The sequence below is a fragment of the Cololabis saira genome, chromosome 3, assembly GCF_033807715.1.
Source record: "Cololabis saira isolate AMF1-May2022 chromosome 3, fColSai1.1, whole genome shotgun sequence".
NCBI classification, from domain to species: Eukaryota; Metazoa; Chordata; class Actinopteri; order Beloniformes; family Belonidae; genus Cololabis; species Cololabis saira.
The window spans coordinates 3,571,804-3,589,268 of NC_084589.1; the positions used below are offsets into that span (position 1 = coordinate 3,571,804).

Sequence of the window (17,465 nt, forward strand, 5' to 3'; positions counted from 1 at the left end):
TCCCCCCTTATGAGCCTGGTCCTGCTCAAGGTTTCTTCCCTCCTAAAGGGGAGTTTTTCCTTGCCACTGTTTGGCTTAAGGTTTTTCTCCTACTAGGGGAGTTTTTACCTGCCATTGTTTATGTAATAACTGCTCGGGGGTCATGTTCTGGGTATGGGTCTCTGTAAAGCGTCTAGAGACAACCCTGTTGTATTAGACGTTATATAAATAAAATTGAATTCAATTGAATTCAATTGAAACACGTGGGAAAAACATCTAACCTTTTAAGTGATGTGTGTTATCAGGTGTAAAGGCATTTTTAGGTTAGAAATAAGAACATTTCTTGGTAAGATCCTTAGTTTTTTGAGTGAAGGCAGTGAATTTGGTCAACTGGTGTAAGTTCAGGGTTTTTAAATGCACAGCCATGAACCTACTGGATTATATCATTTAGTCTTAGTGATGTCAATTAACATCTAACATCTTATGTATATTTATAATTGCTCTTTAACTAAGCAAAAATATGTTTTATCTGATCACTTGATTAATCGATGGAATTTTCAGTAGAATACTCGATTACTAAAATATTTGATAGCTGCAGGCCTAGAGTGCAAGCTCCGAGTCCCCTGGTACTCCTGGTACCCCTGTTGCCCCTGGTGCCCCTGGTGCCCCTGGTGCCCCTGGTGTCCCTGGTGTCCCTGGTGCCCCTGGTGCCCCTGGTATCCCTGGTGTCCCTGGTGTCCCTGGTGTCCCTGGTGCCCCTGGTATCCATGGTGTCCCTGGTGCCCCTGGTGCCCCTGGTATCCCTGGTATCCCTGGTGTCCCTGGTGTCCCTGGTGTCCTTGGTGTCCCTGGTGCCCCTGGTATCCCTGGTGCCCCTGGTGCCCCTGGTGCCCCTGGTGCCCCTGGTATCCCTGGTACCCCTGGAACCCCTGGAACCCCTGGTATCCTGGAACCCCTGGTACCCTGGAACCCCTGGTACCCCTGGTATCCTGGAACCCCTGGTACCCCTGGTATCCTGGAACCCCTGGTACCCTGGAACCCCTGGTACCCCTGGTACCCTGGAACCCCTGGTACCCTGGAACCCCTGGTATCCTGGAACCCCTGGTACCCCTGAAACCCTGGTATCCTGGAACCCCTGGTACCCTGGAACCCCTGGAACCCCTGGTATCCTGGAACCCCTGGTATCCTGGAACCCCTGGTATCCTGGAACCCCTGGTATCCTGGAACCCCTGGTACCCCTGGTACCCTGGTGCCCCTGGTGCCCCTGGTACCCCTGGAACCCCTGGTATCCTGGAACCCCTGGTACCCCTGGTATCCTGGAACCCCTGGTATCCTGGAACCCCTGGTATCCTGGAACCCCTGGTACCCCTGGTACCCTGGAACCCCTGGTACCCCTGGTATCCTGGAACCCCTGGTATCCTGGAACCCCTGGTATCCTGGAACCCCTGGTACCCCTGAACCCCTGGTATCCTGGAACCCCTGGTACCCCTGAACCCCTGGTATCCTGGAACCCCTGGTATCCTGGAACCCCTGGTACCCTGGAACCCCTGGTACCCCTGAACCCCTGGTATCCTGGAACCCCTGGTACCCCTGAACCCCTGGTATCCTGGAACCCCTGGTACCCTGGAACCCCTGGTACCCTGGAACCCCTGGTACCCTGGAACCCCTGGTATCCTGGAACCCCTGGTACCCCTGGTATCCTGGAACCCCTGGTATCCTGGTACCCCTGGTATCCTGGAACCCCTGGTATCCTGGAACCCCTGGTACCCTGGAACCCCTGGTACCCTGGAACCCCTGGTACCCTGGAACCCCTGGAACCCCTGGTACCCCTGGTATCCTGGAACCCCTGGTATCCTGGAACCCCTGGTATCCTGGAACCCCTGGTAACCCTGGTATCCTGGAACCCCTGGTATCCTGGAACCCCTGGTACCCCTGGTACCCCTGGTGTCCTGGAACCCCTGGTACCCCTGGTACCCCTGGTGTCCTGGAACCCCTGGTATCCTGGAACCCCTGGTACCCCTGGTACCCTGGAACCCCTGGTACCCCTGGTATCCTGGAACCCCTGGTATCCTGGAACCCCTGGTATCCTGGAACCCCTGGTACCCTGGAACCCCTGGTACCCCTGGTACCCTGGAACCCCTGGTACCCTGGAACCCCTGGTACCCTGGAACCCCTGGTATCCTGGAACCCCTGGTACCCCTGGTATCCTGGAACCCCTGGTATCCTGGAACCCCTGGTACCCTTGGTATCCTGGAACCCCTGGTACCCTGGAACCCCTGGTATCCTGGAACCCCTGGAACCCCTGGTATCCTGGAACCCCTGGTACCCCTGGTACCCTGGAACCCCTGGTACCCCTGGTGTCCTGGAACCCCTGGTACCCCTGGAACCCCTGGTGTCCTGGAACCCCTGGTATCCTGGAACCCCTGGTACCCTGGAACCCCTGGTACCCCTGGAACCCCTGGTGTCCTGGAACCCCTGGTACCCTGGAACCCCTGGTACCCTGGAACCCCTGTTACCCCGGAACCCCTGGTATCCTGGAACCCATGGTACCCTGGTATCCTGGAACCCCTGGTACCCTGGAGCCCCTGGTACCCCTGGAGCCCCTGGTACCCCGCACTAACGCCCTCACTAAACCAGAGTACACCCACACACTTCCCCCACCAGCACTCAATTCACATCTCTAATACAAGCTGGTGCTGTCATGTTAATTCAAACAATGCATCCATCTAATGATCTTAGAAACCCACCTTTTAGTCACAATAGAACAGAAATCTAATCAAAGTGAGGCATTTTATGAAAACTGTTGGATCACTTTGAATGTGAAGGTTCAAAGAAAATTCAATTCAGTTTATATTTCTATAGAGGGAATGTTCATGACGTCACAGATGCAACTTCACAGCAGGTTACGCCCACTGAGTGTCAGAAAGACTGAGTGTCAGAAAGACTGAGTGTCAGAAAGACTGAGTGTCTGAAAGACTGAGTGGCAGAAAGAGCAACTGGAAAACATCTAAAATGGAAAGAGCTGTTGTGCGATCGACTGTACTCATAGATTTAGCAAGAAATCTGAGTTATCGTTTTACAGACTGACGAAAAATAATCTTAAGAGAGACAAATGGATCGCTGCAATTCACAGAAACAACTGGATTCCAGGCACAGAAACGTGGATTTGTGGTTCCCATTTTGTATCAGGTAATGTTGGATTTTTGGGTAGCTAACGTTAAACGCTCAAATCATAAAGTTCGGTGTCCTCATCACTTTAATTTCTACAACAAATCCTGCCTTGAAGTCGGACCAAGCGTCAAGTTTTTTGTTAGCCTTCAAGCTTTGCAATTTAAGCTGATAATCAGCTGTTATCCCGTCTTCTCCACTAGTTGCAGCTGTTTTTACCACTCAGTGCAGTAAGGGGGCTGGTCCAGTGGGGGAGTGACGTCAATGCAGACCTTCTATCTATCACAAGACAAGTTGTCTCTAGGATTTTTCCAGAGACCCAGAACAGCACCCACAAGCAATTCTTCCATAAACATAAACAGAGGAGAACAGTTGGAGCATGGTTGGTTCATGTTCAACTTCACCCGCCCCCCGGCTCCAGCCTGCCGCCACTACTGAGACTACTGAGTCCGACTTTTGGGGTCTGTTTTCATCATCGTGCGGAAGGCGGAAGTCACCACGGTTGCCGCCATATTGCCGTTGTGTTTACTAGTAACATCCTATCGGTCCAGCGGGATCACGTGCCGACCGCGCCTCGACCCGCGGACCAAAATCTTCCTCCGCTCAGAAGAAACTAGTACCGTTTTGTGGTCCAGATCACGGGACTCTTGCAGGGTTTTGACCTCCGAACTTTTACTTGAATCAATGTTTTTTATGATGTAAAGATTGTGTCGTCCCCAAAGATGGGGGCGGGAATCACTTTCTGAAATACTTTTTGCGGTTCACCTTACGGCTTAAAAGCTGCTGGGGTGCAGTTCAGCAGTCTGGACGGAATTTTTAATTCTCAGGTGCTTAAGAAAACAAAGTCCATTCGCAGGGACGATACTCCCCCTCTTAACCAACAATATAAGCTTCTTCCCTCTGGCCTTCACATCACTGCCACAAAAAATAGATCTAAATGTTCTTTTGTGCCTCTCTCCATTAATGCTTTGAACACTGCAAAGAGGAGCTAATTGTGGCTCTGTGGTTTAGAACCTGGTTCATGCTGCCACCTGAGTTGTTGAAATGTATTTAAAACTATTTATGCTGATCGGTAGTCTCCCTTTTTATTGCTTCTCCCTCCTTGTGTTCTGTGGACTATGAGCTTGGTGCATCTGTAGTTTTCTCTGCTACATCATGTTTGTGTTTATGTCTGAACGTGGCTGTATGATGAATGTGTGCTGAATGTTTATATCTGCTGCAAACCTAATCGCCCTTCACACACTCAACACTCGCTCTTTCAGATTCAGATTCTCAAAACTGTGCATTGGCCCTGTCATGACCGGCTCTAAGTCATGGCAAAATAGGGGACAGGAGACGGAAGTAAAACAAATAATATTTATTAAGCTAACCGAAAAACAAACAACTGAGGTACCATAACAAACAGAAAAAGCCATAAGGATCCTATGGAGTGTGGAGTCAGTAAGTCAGTAGTGTGTGCGAGTGATGGATGAGTGAAACATAGTGTAGTGCAGGGTGTGTGGATGGAAAGAATACAGAAGAACTAGAACACAAACAAAGACATGGAGAGCTGAGGGAAGGTGTTCTCTCCTAGAGATCTTCTCAGACTGAGGTGCAGGCTGCTTATATACTCAGGGGTGGAGACACCGGGCCCAGGTGTCATCCAATGAGCACAAGCAGGCAATCAACCCTCAATGAGCAGGTTCTCAAGTTTCAGGACTAACTGGAATGTTAGCTTGCATGACATGCTCCATATTAGGAGTAATCTATATAGGGGCATCACAGCCCAAATCCAAGCAAATTTCTTTGAACATCACAATCAACGTGGAATTGAGCGCACATGCAGGAGCACAACACTCCGCCCTGTCTCCTCCCTCAAGTAGATATATTTGAATATGATAATGAGGATAAATATCCATTAAAAACCGCTCATCCTAACAAGGAACTTGCAAAAACAAGTAAAACAAATTAAAAAAACATCGGCTGTGAGCTGGAGACACTCCTGTCAGAAGTTGAGGCTGGAAAAAAAATGTATTTGGGCATTTCTTCCGATTTAAGCTGCATTGCATTATGGGTAATGTTGTTCTTTGCTTTACGTTACATTCCGTGAAGAGTTGTGGTTTCATTATGATTGTACAGGTTTGTGAATGTTTATGGGCAGCGTTAGTGCATCATTACACTCTGCTTTTCTTGTTTGTATTTTAAGAACCGACACCAGAACTTAAATTGGTGGATGAAAAACGGCTCCTCGTTCCTTTACTGTCACGCATATTATATACTGACGGATTAAGACCAATGTACACGTTTATTGAGTCTTACACATTGTGGATGTCCACGATCAGCTCTCTCATAAGTATAACAATGTGAACAATATACATTTATATTTAAAACATGAAGCATCACAGTACCAAAGACCAGGAGACCCGAGTCCTGAATAACAGCAAGAGACCCGAGACCTCACTAAGTCCAGGAGAACCAAGTCCTCACTAAGAACAAATGAATAAAGGGAAGTGAAGTGTGTTTTCTAATGGAGTGAGCAGTAATGAAAGTCCTTGTGTCTGACAGGGAGTCACATCTCCGAGGTTCTCCAGGAGAACGAGGCTTTGCAGCAGCGCGTGGAGCTTCTCCTCCTGCAGGGGGAGCAGGAGAAGGAGGCGCTGAGAGCTGAAGCTCTCCAGGCCCAGGAGGAGCTGTGCAGGTGTGTATGTCTCTTTAAGCCTTTAACCCACGCCATAGACATATATAAAGGCTAGATGACTCGTCCGCGCTGCTGCGACGTCGTCACACGGCGGCCATCTTGCCACAGGAGAGCTCGCTCACTCATAACATTGTGTTTAATGGTGCCTGTACTGCTTAAACGACCTTAACTTGCTCCATTCTCAACAGATTTTCAAACAGTTTGGTTTGTTATGAACGTCAGAGATGTAGTTATGACACTGCATACTTGTGAATAATCATAAACATTGAAAAACGTACTTTTATATGAAAATAACCAGAAACAGATAGCTATGACATGGTATTTATATTAAATCAATATTTCTATAGTATCCTTAGTCATATTTATATTTACATTATAACATATATATATATATATATATATATATATATATATATATATATATTATTACCTTATAACATGTATATATGTATGTATATATATATATATATATATATAATTACATTATAACATGTGTGTATTTATATGACATTATAACATGTGTGTGTATATATATATATACACACATGTTACGTCATGATATAAATACATCATAATGTAATAATATTTAAACATGTTATAATGTAATAATATATATATATATATATATATATATATATATATATATATTGGGGCGGCAGTAGCTCAGGTGGTAGAGCGGGTCGTCCAATGATCGGAAGGTCGGCGGTTCGAATCCCGCTCTCTCCCAGTTTGCTGTCGTAGTGTCCTTGGGCAAGACACCTTACCCACCTGCCCCGTGTGAATGTGTATGAATGTTGGTGGTGGTCGGAGGGGCCGTTAGGCGCGATATGGCAGCCACGCTTCCATCAGTCTGCCCCAGGGCAGCTGTGGCTACAGATGTAGTTTACCACCACCGGAGAGAATGTGTATGGATGAATAATGATTTCTGTAAAGCTCTGGGTGCCTAGAAGGGCGCTATATAAATCCAAGTCATTATTATATATATATATATATATATATATATATATACATATACATGTTATATGGTAATAATATATATATGTTATAATGTAAATATAAATATGACTAAGGATACTATAGAAATATTGATTTAATATAAATACCATGTCATAGCTATCTGTTTCTGGTTATTTTCATATAAAAGTACGTTTTTCAATGTTTATAATTATTCACAAGTATGCAGTGTCATAACTACATCTCTGACGTTCATAGAAAACCAAACTGTTTGAAAATCTGTTGAGAATTGAGCAAGTTAAGGTCGTTTAAGCAGTACATGCACCATTCAACACAATGTTAAAGTGAGCGAGCTCTCCTGTGGCAAGATGGCCGCCGTGTGACGACGTCGCTCTGCATTGGCAGCAGCGCGGACGAGTCATCTAGCCTTTATATATGTATGACCCACGCTCTCAGCGCAGCAGGAGTGTGTGGAAGACAAACATAGACATGTCTCCTCCTCCTCCCATGGAGCTGCTGCCATACGTCAATGTCGCCGCCATATTGGATGTTCAAGACTGCGCTGTAAACTAATACAAGTAAATGGACTTATTTTCATAAAGCGTCTTTCTACAAAGAAATGTACGTTTTACGTCTCATCTTCTCCCGCTTTATCCGTTCCCGGGTCGCGGGGGCAGCAGCCTCAGCAGGGATGCCCAGACTTCCCTCACCCCAGACACTTCCTCCAGCTCCTCCGGGGGGAGTCCGAGGCGTTCCCAGGCCAGCCGAGAGACATAGTCTCTCCAGCGTGTCCTGGGTCTTCCCCGGGGTCTCCTCCCGGTGGGACATGCCTGGAACACCTCCCTAGGGAGGCGTCCAGGAGGCATCCGGTACAGATGCCCAAGCCACCTCAGCTGACTCCTCTCAATGTGAAGGAGCAGCGGCTCGACTCCGAGCTCCTCCCGGGTGACCGAACTCCTCACCCTATCTCTAAGGGAGCGTCCAGCCACCCTGCGGAGGAAACTCATCTCTAAGGGAGCGTCCAGCCACCCTGCGGAGGAAACTCATCTCTAAGGGAGCGTCCAGCCACCCTGCGGAGGAAACTCATCTCTAAGGGAGCGTCCAGCCACCCTGCGGAGGAAACTCATCTCTAAGGGAGCGTCCAGCCACCCTGCGGAGGAAACTCTTCTCGGCCGCTTGTATCCGCGATCTTGTCCTTTCGGTCACTACCCAAAGTTCATGACCATAGGTGAGGGTAGGTGCGTAGATTGACCGGTAAATCGAGAGCTTCTCCTTTCGACTCAGCTCCCTCTTTACCACGACGGTCCAGTACATCGACCGCATAACTGTGGACGCTGCACCGATCCGCCTGTCAATCTCACGCTCCATCGTTCCCTCACTCGTGAACAAGATCCCGAGATACTTGAACTCCTCCACCTGAGGCAGGACTTCTCCATCCACCCGGAGAAGGCACGCCACCCTTTCCCGGTGGAGAACCATGGCCTCGGTCTTGGAGGTGCTGATTCTCATCCCTGCCGCGTCACACTCTGCCGCAAACCGCCCCAGCACATGCTGGAGGTCCCGGTCTGATGAAGCCAACAGGACAACATCATCTGCAAAAAGCAGAGATGAAATCCTGAGGTCCCCAAACCGGATCCCCTCCGGCCCCTGGCTGCGCCTAGAAATCCTGTCCATAAAAATTATGAACAGGACCGGTGAGAAAGGGCAGCCCTGCCGGAGTCCAACATGCACTGGGAACAAGTCTGATATACTGCCGGCAATGCGAACCAGACTCCTGCTCCGATCATACAGAGACCGGACAGCCCTTAATAGAGGGCCCCGGACTCCATACTCACTGACCCCCCACAGAATGGCACGAGGGACACGGTCAAATGCCTTCCCCAGATCCACAAAACACATGTAGACTGGTTGGGCAATTTCCCATGAACCCTCGAGCACCCTGCGGAGGGTATAGAGCTGGTCCAGTGTTCCACGACCGGGACGAAAACCGCATTGTTCCTCCTGAATCCGAGGTTCGACTATCGGCCATATTCTCCTCTCCTCTCCAGTGGAGTAGACTTTCCCGGGGAGGCTGAGAAGTGTGATCCCCCTATAGTTGGAACACACTCTCCGGTCCCCCTTTTTAAACAGAGGGACCACCACCCCGGTTTGCCACCCCAGCGGTGCTGTCCCCTTCCTCCATGCAATGTCGCAGAGGCGTGTCAACCAAGACAGCCCTACGACATCCAGAGACTTGAGGTACTCAGGGCGAATCTCATCCACCCCCGGTGCCACTGAGGAGCTTACGAACCACCTCAGTGACCTCGGCTTGGGTGATGGATGAGCACGCCCCAGAGTCCCCACTCTCTGCTTCCTCAGTGGAAGGCATGTCAGTCGGGTTGAGGAGATCCTCGAAGTATTACTTCCACCGTCCGACGATGTCCCCAGTCGAGGTCAACAGCTCCCCACCCACACCATAAATGGTGCCGGCAGAGTACTGCTTCCCCCTTCTGAGGCGCCGAACGGTCCTCCAGAATTTCCTCGAGGCCGACCGAAAGTCCTTCTCCATGGCCTCCCCGAACTCCTCCCAGACCCGAGTTTTTGCCTCCAGGACTGGCCGAGCCGCGGCTCGCTTGGCCTGCCGGTACCTATCTACTGCGTCAGGAGTCCCACAGGCCAACATAGCCCGGTAGGACTCCTTCTTCAGTCTGGCGGCATCCTGTACTTCCGGTGTCCACTACCGGGTTCTAGGATTGCCGCCACGACAGGCACCGGAGACCTTGCGTCCACAACTTTGAGCCGCCGCGTCGACAATGGAGGCAGAGAACATGGTCCACTCGGACTCGATGTCCCCCGCCTCCCCCGGGATCTGAGAGAAGTTCTCCCGGAGGTGGGAGTTGAAGATGTCCCTGACAGAGGGCTCAACCAGACGTTCCCAACAGACCCTCACAATCCGTTTGGGTCTGCCCGTATTCATTCACACACACGCACTAATATACTTGGGAAACAGTTAGGCACCAAATATAATATATTTAATTTTCTCAGATGGAAAAAATAAGAACTTTATTGATCCCACATAGGAGTAATTCATGTTATATCAGCTATAGAGAACAAGGTAGTGCCGAAAAACAATATATATCCCCCCTCACAAAAATAAGAAAAATAGAGAAACATATTTTCTCATCAACAAAACATATTTTACATAAACATATTTAAAATTTTTCATGTAACAAAATAACATATTTTAACAATTTTTCAGATTTTTTCAGTTATTATATAGAGATACAGATACAGATATTGTCTAAAAAATGATTCAAATATGTTATTTTGTTATTTGGAAAATTCAAAATTTGTTTTACTCCTATGTGGGATCAATAAAGTTCTTATTTTTGCCATCTGAGAAAATTAAATATATTATATTTGGTGTCTAACTGTTTCCCAAGTATATTAGTGCGTGTGTGAATGAATAAATAATAATAATAATAATAATGACTTGGATTTATATAGCGCCCTTCTAGGCACCCAGAGCGCTTTACAGAGATCATTATTCATTCATACACATTATCTCTGGTGGTGGTAAACTACATCTGTAGCCACAGCTGCCCTGGGGCAGACTGACGGAAGCGTGGCTGCCATATCGCGCCTAACGGCCCCTCCGACCACCACCAACATTCATACACATTCATACACATTCACACGGGGCAAGGTGGGTAAGGTGTCTTGCCCAAGGACACTACGACAGCAAACTGGGACAGAGCGGGATTCGAACCGCCGACCTTCGGATCATTGGACGACCTGCTCTACCACCTGAGCTACTGCCTCCCCGAAATGAGACGTAAAACGTACATTTCTTTGTAGAAAGGCGCTTTATGAAAATAAGTCCATTTACTTGTATTAGTTTACAGCACAGTCTTGAACATCCAATATGGCGGCGACGTTGACGTATCACAGCAGCTCCATGGGGCGTCTACGGATAGATGTCTATGAAGACGACTCCCTGTGATGTGACCCGGCAGGATGAAGCAGCACCTTTTAGAGCAGCTGTCCTGCGTGAAGGCAGAGCACCTCAGGGTGCTGGAGGGCCTGCGGGCCGCCCACGCCCTGGAGCATTCAGCCTCCAAGGTGGCAGAGCTGAGCAACAAGCTGAGCTCTCAGGAGGTAGGAGTTCTCCCAGCAACCAGCACCATCAGCAGGAAGCTGTGAAGTGATCCTGCTGCTCATCTGGTACCTGTCCCTGTAGATATCCATGAAACATCTGCAGGAACAGTGTAAGGAACTGCAGGGATCCACGGAGGCCCTCGCCCTATCCAAGAGCCGAGAAGACGCTCTGCAGAGACAGGTGAGCAGGGTTCTATTTCAATTCAATTCAATTTTATTTATATAGCGTTAGGGCTGTTCGATTAATCGATTTTGAATCGTAATCGCGATTATGTAATTAGAACGATGTTAAAACGTGAAAATCGTAAAATCGATTTTTCACTTTTTTTTTTTTTTTTTTTTTTTTTTTTACCTTGTCTGCACACATATTAATGATTGATACCATATTAATGATTGATGGAAATACCTCTCAATACCTGCGACAAGTGCCCCATGGGAGAGGCTCTTTAGTGTAGGAGGGGGCGTTGGAACCATGGTGATATACTAACATGCCACCGGGTAGACCGGCTCGTGTTCCTTGCAAAAAACTTGCAAATGTGAATAGCAAATCATGGGTTCATGGGTTGATTATTATTTAGCATGCAAAGACCCAGTTTAGTTTAATTAGAAAATGTCTTGTTTTATTTAATTGGAAATATAACTTACAGTATGTTTGCAAGTGCTGATTTGCTGATTTTTTTTTTTCAGAGATAAAACTTTATATTTTATTATATTTTTTAAAACTTTTTTTCAACTTATTTTACAGAGTTTTGCACTTTATTCATTCATTTTTGGTTTAATAAGAGCAAAGTTTGCACTTAAAGCCCAATGGGGCAAATGTTCAATAAAAAAACAGCATATTTGAAATCATTTCTTTGCCTTTTGTCAATTCGCAAAATAATCGTAATCGTAATCGAAAATCGGATTTTGAGAGAAAAAAATCGAGATTTTATTTTTGGGCAAAATCAAACAGCCCTATATAGCGTCTAATACAACAGATGTTGCAGGCAGGTGGAAGCAGCAGCGGCAAGTGGTGCCACAAAAACAAATGTGGCGGGCGGGGCCTGCTGAAGCCCCGGCCCTGGTTCTATCTAGCAGCTCTGGTTCTGACCAGCTTGCGGATGAAAACAGGCTTTTGTGGGTGGACTGGGACCAGATGAAATGGTTGTGGGTGGACTGGGACCAGATGAAATGGTTGTGGGTGGACTGGGACCAGATGAAATGGTTCTGACTGGGACCAGATGAAATGGTTGTGGATGGACTGGGTGGACTGGGACCAGATGGAATGGTTGTGGATGGACTGGGACCAGATGAAATGGTTGTGGATGGACTGGGTGGACTGGGACCAGATGAAATGGTTGTGGGTGGACTGGGACCAGATGAAATGGTTGTGGGTGGACTGTGACCAGATGAAATGGTTCTGGGTGGACTGTGACCAGATGAAATGGTTCTGGGTGGACTGGGACCAGATGAAATGGTTCTGGGTGGACTGGGACCAGATGAAATGGTTCTGACTGGGACCAGATGAAATGGTTCTGGGTGGACTGGGACCAGATGAAATGGTTCTGGGTGGACTGGGACCAGATGAAATGGTTCTGGGTGGACTGGGACCAGATGAAATGGTTCTGGGTGGACTGTGACCAGATGAAATGGTTCTGGGTGGACTGGGACCAGATGAAATGGTTCTGGGTGGACTGTGACCAGATGAAATGGTTCTGGGTGGACTGGGACCAGATGAAATGGTTCTGACTGGGACCAGATGAAATGGTTCTGGGTGGACTGGGACCAGATGAAATGGTTCTGACTGGGACCAGATGAAATGGTTCTGGGTGGACTGGGACCAGATGAAATGGTTCTGGGTGGACTGGGACCAGATGAAATGGTTCTGGGTGGACTGGGACCAGATGGAATGGTTGTGGATGGGACCAGATGAAATGGTTCTGGGTGGACTGGGACCAGATGGAATGGTTGTGGATGGGACCAGATGAAATGGTTCTGGGTGGACTGGGACCAGATGAAATGGTTCTGGGTGGACTGGGACCAGATGGAATGGTTCTGGGTGGACTGGGACCAGATGAAATGGTTCTGACTGGGACCAGATGAAATGGTTCTGACTGGGACCAGATGAAATGGTTCTGGGTGGACTGGGACCAGATGGAATGGTTCTGGGTGGACTGGGACCAGATGAAATGGTTCTGGGTGGACTGGGACCAGATGGAATGGTTCTGGGTGGACTGGGACCAGATGAAATGGTTCTGACTGGGACCAGATGAAATGGTTCTGGGTGGGACCAGATGAAATGGTTCTGGGTGGGACCAGATGAAATGGTTCTGGGTGGACTGGGACCAGATGGAATGGTTCTGGGTGGACTGGGACCAGATGGAATGGTTGTGGGTGGACTGGGACCAGATGGAATGGTTGTGGGTGGACTGGGACCAGATGGAATGGTTCTGGGTGGACTGGGACCAGATGGAATGGTTCTAACGTGTCCGTTCTTGTGTTCAGCTGAGCCGGCTGCTGCAGGAGCTGAAGGACGCTAAAGACTGTCAGAGCTCCGAGGTGAAACTCCTGCAGAACCTGGAGAACAAGATGGTGAACATGGAGCTGAGACACCGGCACCGGGAGGAGGAGCTGACGCAGGTGAAGTACAGCTGAAGTACAGCTGAAGTACAGCTGAAGTACAGCTGAAGTACATCTGAAGTACAGCTGAAGTACAGCTGAAGTACAGCAGCTGAAGTACAGCTGAAGTACAGCAGGTGAAGTACAGCTGAAGTACAGCAGGTGAAGTACAGCTGAAGTACAGCTGGAGTACAGCTGGAGTACAGCTGAAGTACAGCTGAAGTACAGCTGAAGTACAGCAGGTGAAGTACAGCTGAAGTACAGCTGAAGTACAGCAGGTGAAGTACAGCAGCTGAAGTACAGCTGAAGTACAGCTGAAGTACAGCAGGTGAAGTACAGCTGAAGTACAGCAGGTGAAGTACAGCTGAAGTACAGCAGGTGAAGTACAGCTGAAGTACAGCTGAAGTACAGCAGGTGAAGTACAGCAGCTGAAGTACAGCTGAAGTACAGCTGAAGTACAGCTGAAGTACAGCTGAAGTACAGCAGGTGAAGTACAGCTGAAGTACAGCTGAAGTACAGCAGCTGAAGTACAGCAGGTGAAGTACAGCAGCTGAAGTACAGCTGAAGTACAGCAGGTGAAGTACAGCTGAAGTACAGCAGGTGAAGTACAGCAGGTGAAGTACAGCTGAAGTACAGCTGAAGTACAGCTGAAGTACAGCAGGTGAAGTACAGCTGAAGTACAGCTGAAGTACAGCAGGTGAAGTACAGCAGGTGAAGTACAGCAGGTGAAGTACAGCAGGTGAAGTACAGCTGAAGTACAGCAGGTGAAGTACAGCTGAAGTACAGCAGGTGAAGTACAGCTGAAGTACAGCAGGTGAAGTACAGCTGAAGTACAGGTGAAGTACAGGTGAAGTACAGCAGGTGAAGTACAGCTGAAGTACAGGTGAAGTACAGGTGAAGTACAGCAGGTGAAGTACAGCAGGTGAAGTACAGCTGAAGTACAGCTGAAGTACAGCTGAAGTACAGCAGGTGAAGTACAGCAGGTGAAGTACAGCAGGTGAAGTACAGCTGAAGTACAGCTGAAGTACAGCAGGTGAAGTACAGCAGGTGAAGTACAGCAGGTGAAGTACAGCAGGTGAAGTACAGCAGGTGAAGTACAGCTGAAGTACAGCAGGTGAAGTACAGCTGAAGTACAGCAGGTGAAGTACAGCTGAAGTACAGCAGGTGAAGTACAGCTGAAGTACAGGTGAAGTACAGGTGAAGTACAGCAGGTGAAGTACAGCAGGTGAAGTACAGCAGGTGAAGTGTCCTCTCTGCAGGTGATGGGGGGGTTGTTTCCATGGTAACAGAGTGTCCTCTCTGCAGGTGATGGGGGGGTTGTTTCCATGGTAACAGAGTGTCCTCTCTGCAGGTGATGGGGGGGTTGTTTCCATGGTAACAGAGTGTCCTCTCTGCAGGTGATGGGGGGTTGTTTCCATGGTAACAGAGTGTCCTCTCTGCAGGTGATGGGGGGTTGTTTCCATGGTAACAGAGTGTCCTCTCTGCAGGTGATGGGGGGGTTGTTTCCATGGTAACAGAGTGTCCTCTCTGCAGGTGATGGGGGGTTGTTTCCATGGTAACAGAGTCTCCTCTCTCTTCCAGGTGATGGGGGGGTCCTGGCAGGTTTCCCCTGACCTGCAGGCGGAGGCCGAGCGCTGGCGGCGTCTGGCCCAGCACCGGAGCAGAGAGCTGGAGGGCTTCCGTCTGGAGCTGGACTCCATCCTGGACATCCTGAGACACCTGCAGAGGACGGGGGGGGCCCTCCCCCCCGCCGCCCCCCCGGCAGGGCCACAGGCCCCCGGAGCCGGGGACGGGAGGACGCAGGCCGACAGCTCCTACAGAGAGCTGTGTTAGGGGGAGTGGAGCTCCTTAGAATGGAATCATTTCCTAGAATGGAATCATTTCCTAGAATGGAATCATTTCCTAGAATGGAATCATTTCCTGAAAATATAATAAAATTTGCACTTAACTCAATCAAAAATGTAAAAAACCCAATAAGGTAATAACTTCCCCAATAATGTAATAAAATATCATGATGGATATTGTAATAACATTTTTACCAATAATGTAATACATTATTACGTTATTGGGAATCTATTACATGGAACTCAAAGTCTGCAATTTAACCCAATAGTCATTCAGTTGTTTCAAATCCAGCGTATATAACATTCTTAGATACTTAAAACACAAAATGTAGAACTCTGGACTGAAAATTAACATATATATTACATTATTTGTCAAGTATTACATTATCAGTTTTGGAAGAAAAAAAAAAGACCCACCTGAAAATGTAATAAATTCCCAATAATGTAACAAGATATTACATTATCTGTAAAAATGTTATTACAATATCAGTCAGGATATTTTATTACATTATTGGTGAAGTTATTACATTATTGGATTTTATTACATTTTTGATTGAGTTAAGTGCAAATTTTATTACATTTTCAGGCATTATTACATTTTCATGAAATTATTACATTATAGGAAATGATTACATTATAGGAAATTATGACATTATAGGAGCTACAGGGAGCTAGAACAGAGACGGCCCTTTCATCGGCTTTTCCTTCTTTTTCTTCTTTATTCCAAAGAGATTCATCACAAACACATTCTGGGTTTGTTTGCAAAGCCGTCTTTCCGTCTCCACTGATGTGGAGATGTTTTCTCTGCTTCCCTCGTACATATAAAAACTGGAGACACGTGGGGGCTCAACCCTCCACCCGTCATCTGTCACTTCACTTGCTTTAATGTCATACTACTTAAAATTCTGCTCATTTCTACCAAAATTAGAGCAATTCATTCATTAGTTTGAAATTCTGCACATTTACACCAGTTAAATTTGAGGTTCTTCAAAATCAATAAAGAGAAAATTCATTCATTCATGCATGCATTTTTCACTTACTGTTTAACTTGGATTAAGTCGTTATTCATGTATATATATATATATATGTGTGTGTGTGTGTATATATATATAAAAATTATTTCTCCCTCAACGGGGAAACTCACTTTGTTTAGCAGCAGTAGGGGTAAAGGGAGGGGTAAAAGAAAAAAGTAAAAAAATATATATAATTACGAAATATAAACAGTATATACAGTACATTGCAATGGAAGTAAAAGTAGTGCGAAAGAAAAAAAGAAACGGTGCAAAAAAAGCAGGTAGAATGTGTGTGAGGTAGAAAACCTTGTGAAGACTTACAGAAAACCTTTGACCTCTGTCATTTATAACAAAGGGTATATAACAAAGTATTGAGATGAACTTTTGTTATTGACCAAATACTTATTTTCCACTATAATTTGCAAATACATTCTTTAAAAATCATGTGATTTTCTGGATTTTTTAGGGCCCGAGCCGAGCACTTACAGTGCGAAGGCCCTATTGTATCTGTAGGAATTCCTTATTCTTTAGCCTTTAGCCTTCTGAGGAAATTAGGGCCTTTTTCCCCCCTAAACGTGCCCAAAAGTCACCAAATTTTGCACCAAGCCAGGCCTGGTGAAAAATGTGATATTTAATGGTTTGCATTAATGGGCGTGGCCTAACGGCTCAACAGCGCCCCCTAGAAAACTTTTTTCTGCTATAACTTTTGAATGTTTTGACATAGGAAGTCGTGGGTGGTGTCATGTCTGATATGCTTATGGGGCGGTGGCCATGAGTGCGAGGGCCCGTTCATCGCTGCTTGCAGCTTTAATCATTTCATTGTGTCTCTCATAGTTGAGATTTACCTGTGATGAAAATGACAGGCTTCTCATCTTTTTAAGTGGGAGAATATATATACATACATAAATAAATATACAAATATACATACACACACACACACAGTCTTATTTTTTATAAATTATCAGAATGAGAGAATGTTTGTAATAAGTTCCCTCCAATGAGGAACTTCCATCAATTGTTCCTTAAAGGCGCAGCTGTGCGTGCGTGCGTGCGTGCGTGCGTGCGTGCGTGCGTGATGTACCCACCAATAACCTC

At 47.1% G+C, this 17,465-nt stretch overlaps 1 protein-coding gene across 2 annotated transcripts in view; it reads left to right on the forward strand.

Annotated features, from left to right (window-relative positions):
- Nucleotides 1–15,456, forward strand: part of cep162 (centrosomal protein 162) — a 74,542-nt gene extending 59,086 nt beyond the window's left edge. For both annotated transcript variants that reach the window (XM_061715331.1, XM_061715332.1), the window contains 5 exons: nucleotides 5,692–5,824; nucleotides 10,774–10,915; nucleotides 10,998–11,096; nucleotides 13,400–13,534; nucleotides 15,095–15,456. In XM_061715331.1, coding sequence (XP_061571315.1) covers nucleotides 5,692–5,824; nucleotides 10,774–10,915; nucleotides 10,998–11,096; nucleotides 13,400–13,534; nucleotides 15,095–15,346 — 761 coding nt within the window. In that variant the 3' untranslated portion in view covers nucleotides 15,347–15,456. The remainder of the gene's footprint in view (nucleotides 1–5,691; nucleotides 5,825–10,773; nucleotides 10,916–10,997; nucleotides 11,097–13,399; nucleotides 13,535–15,094) is intronic.
- The last annotated feature ends 2,009 nt before the right edge of the window (nucleotides 15,457–17,465 follow it).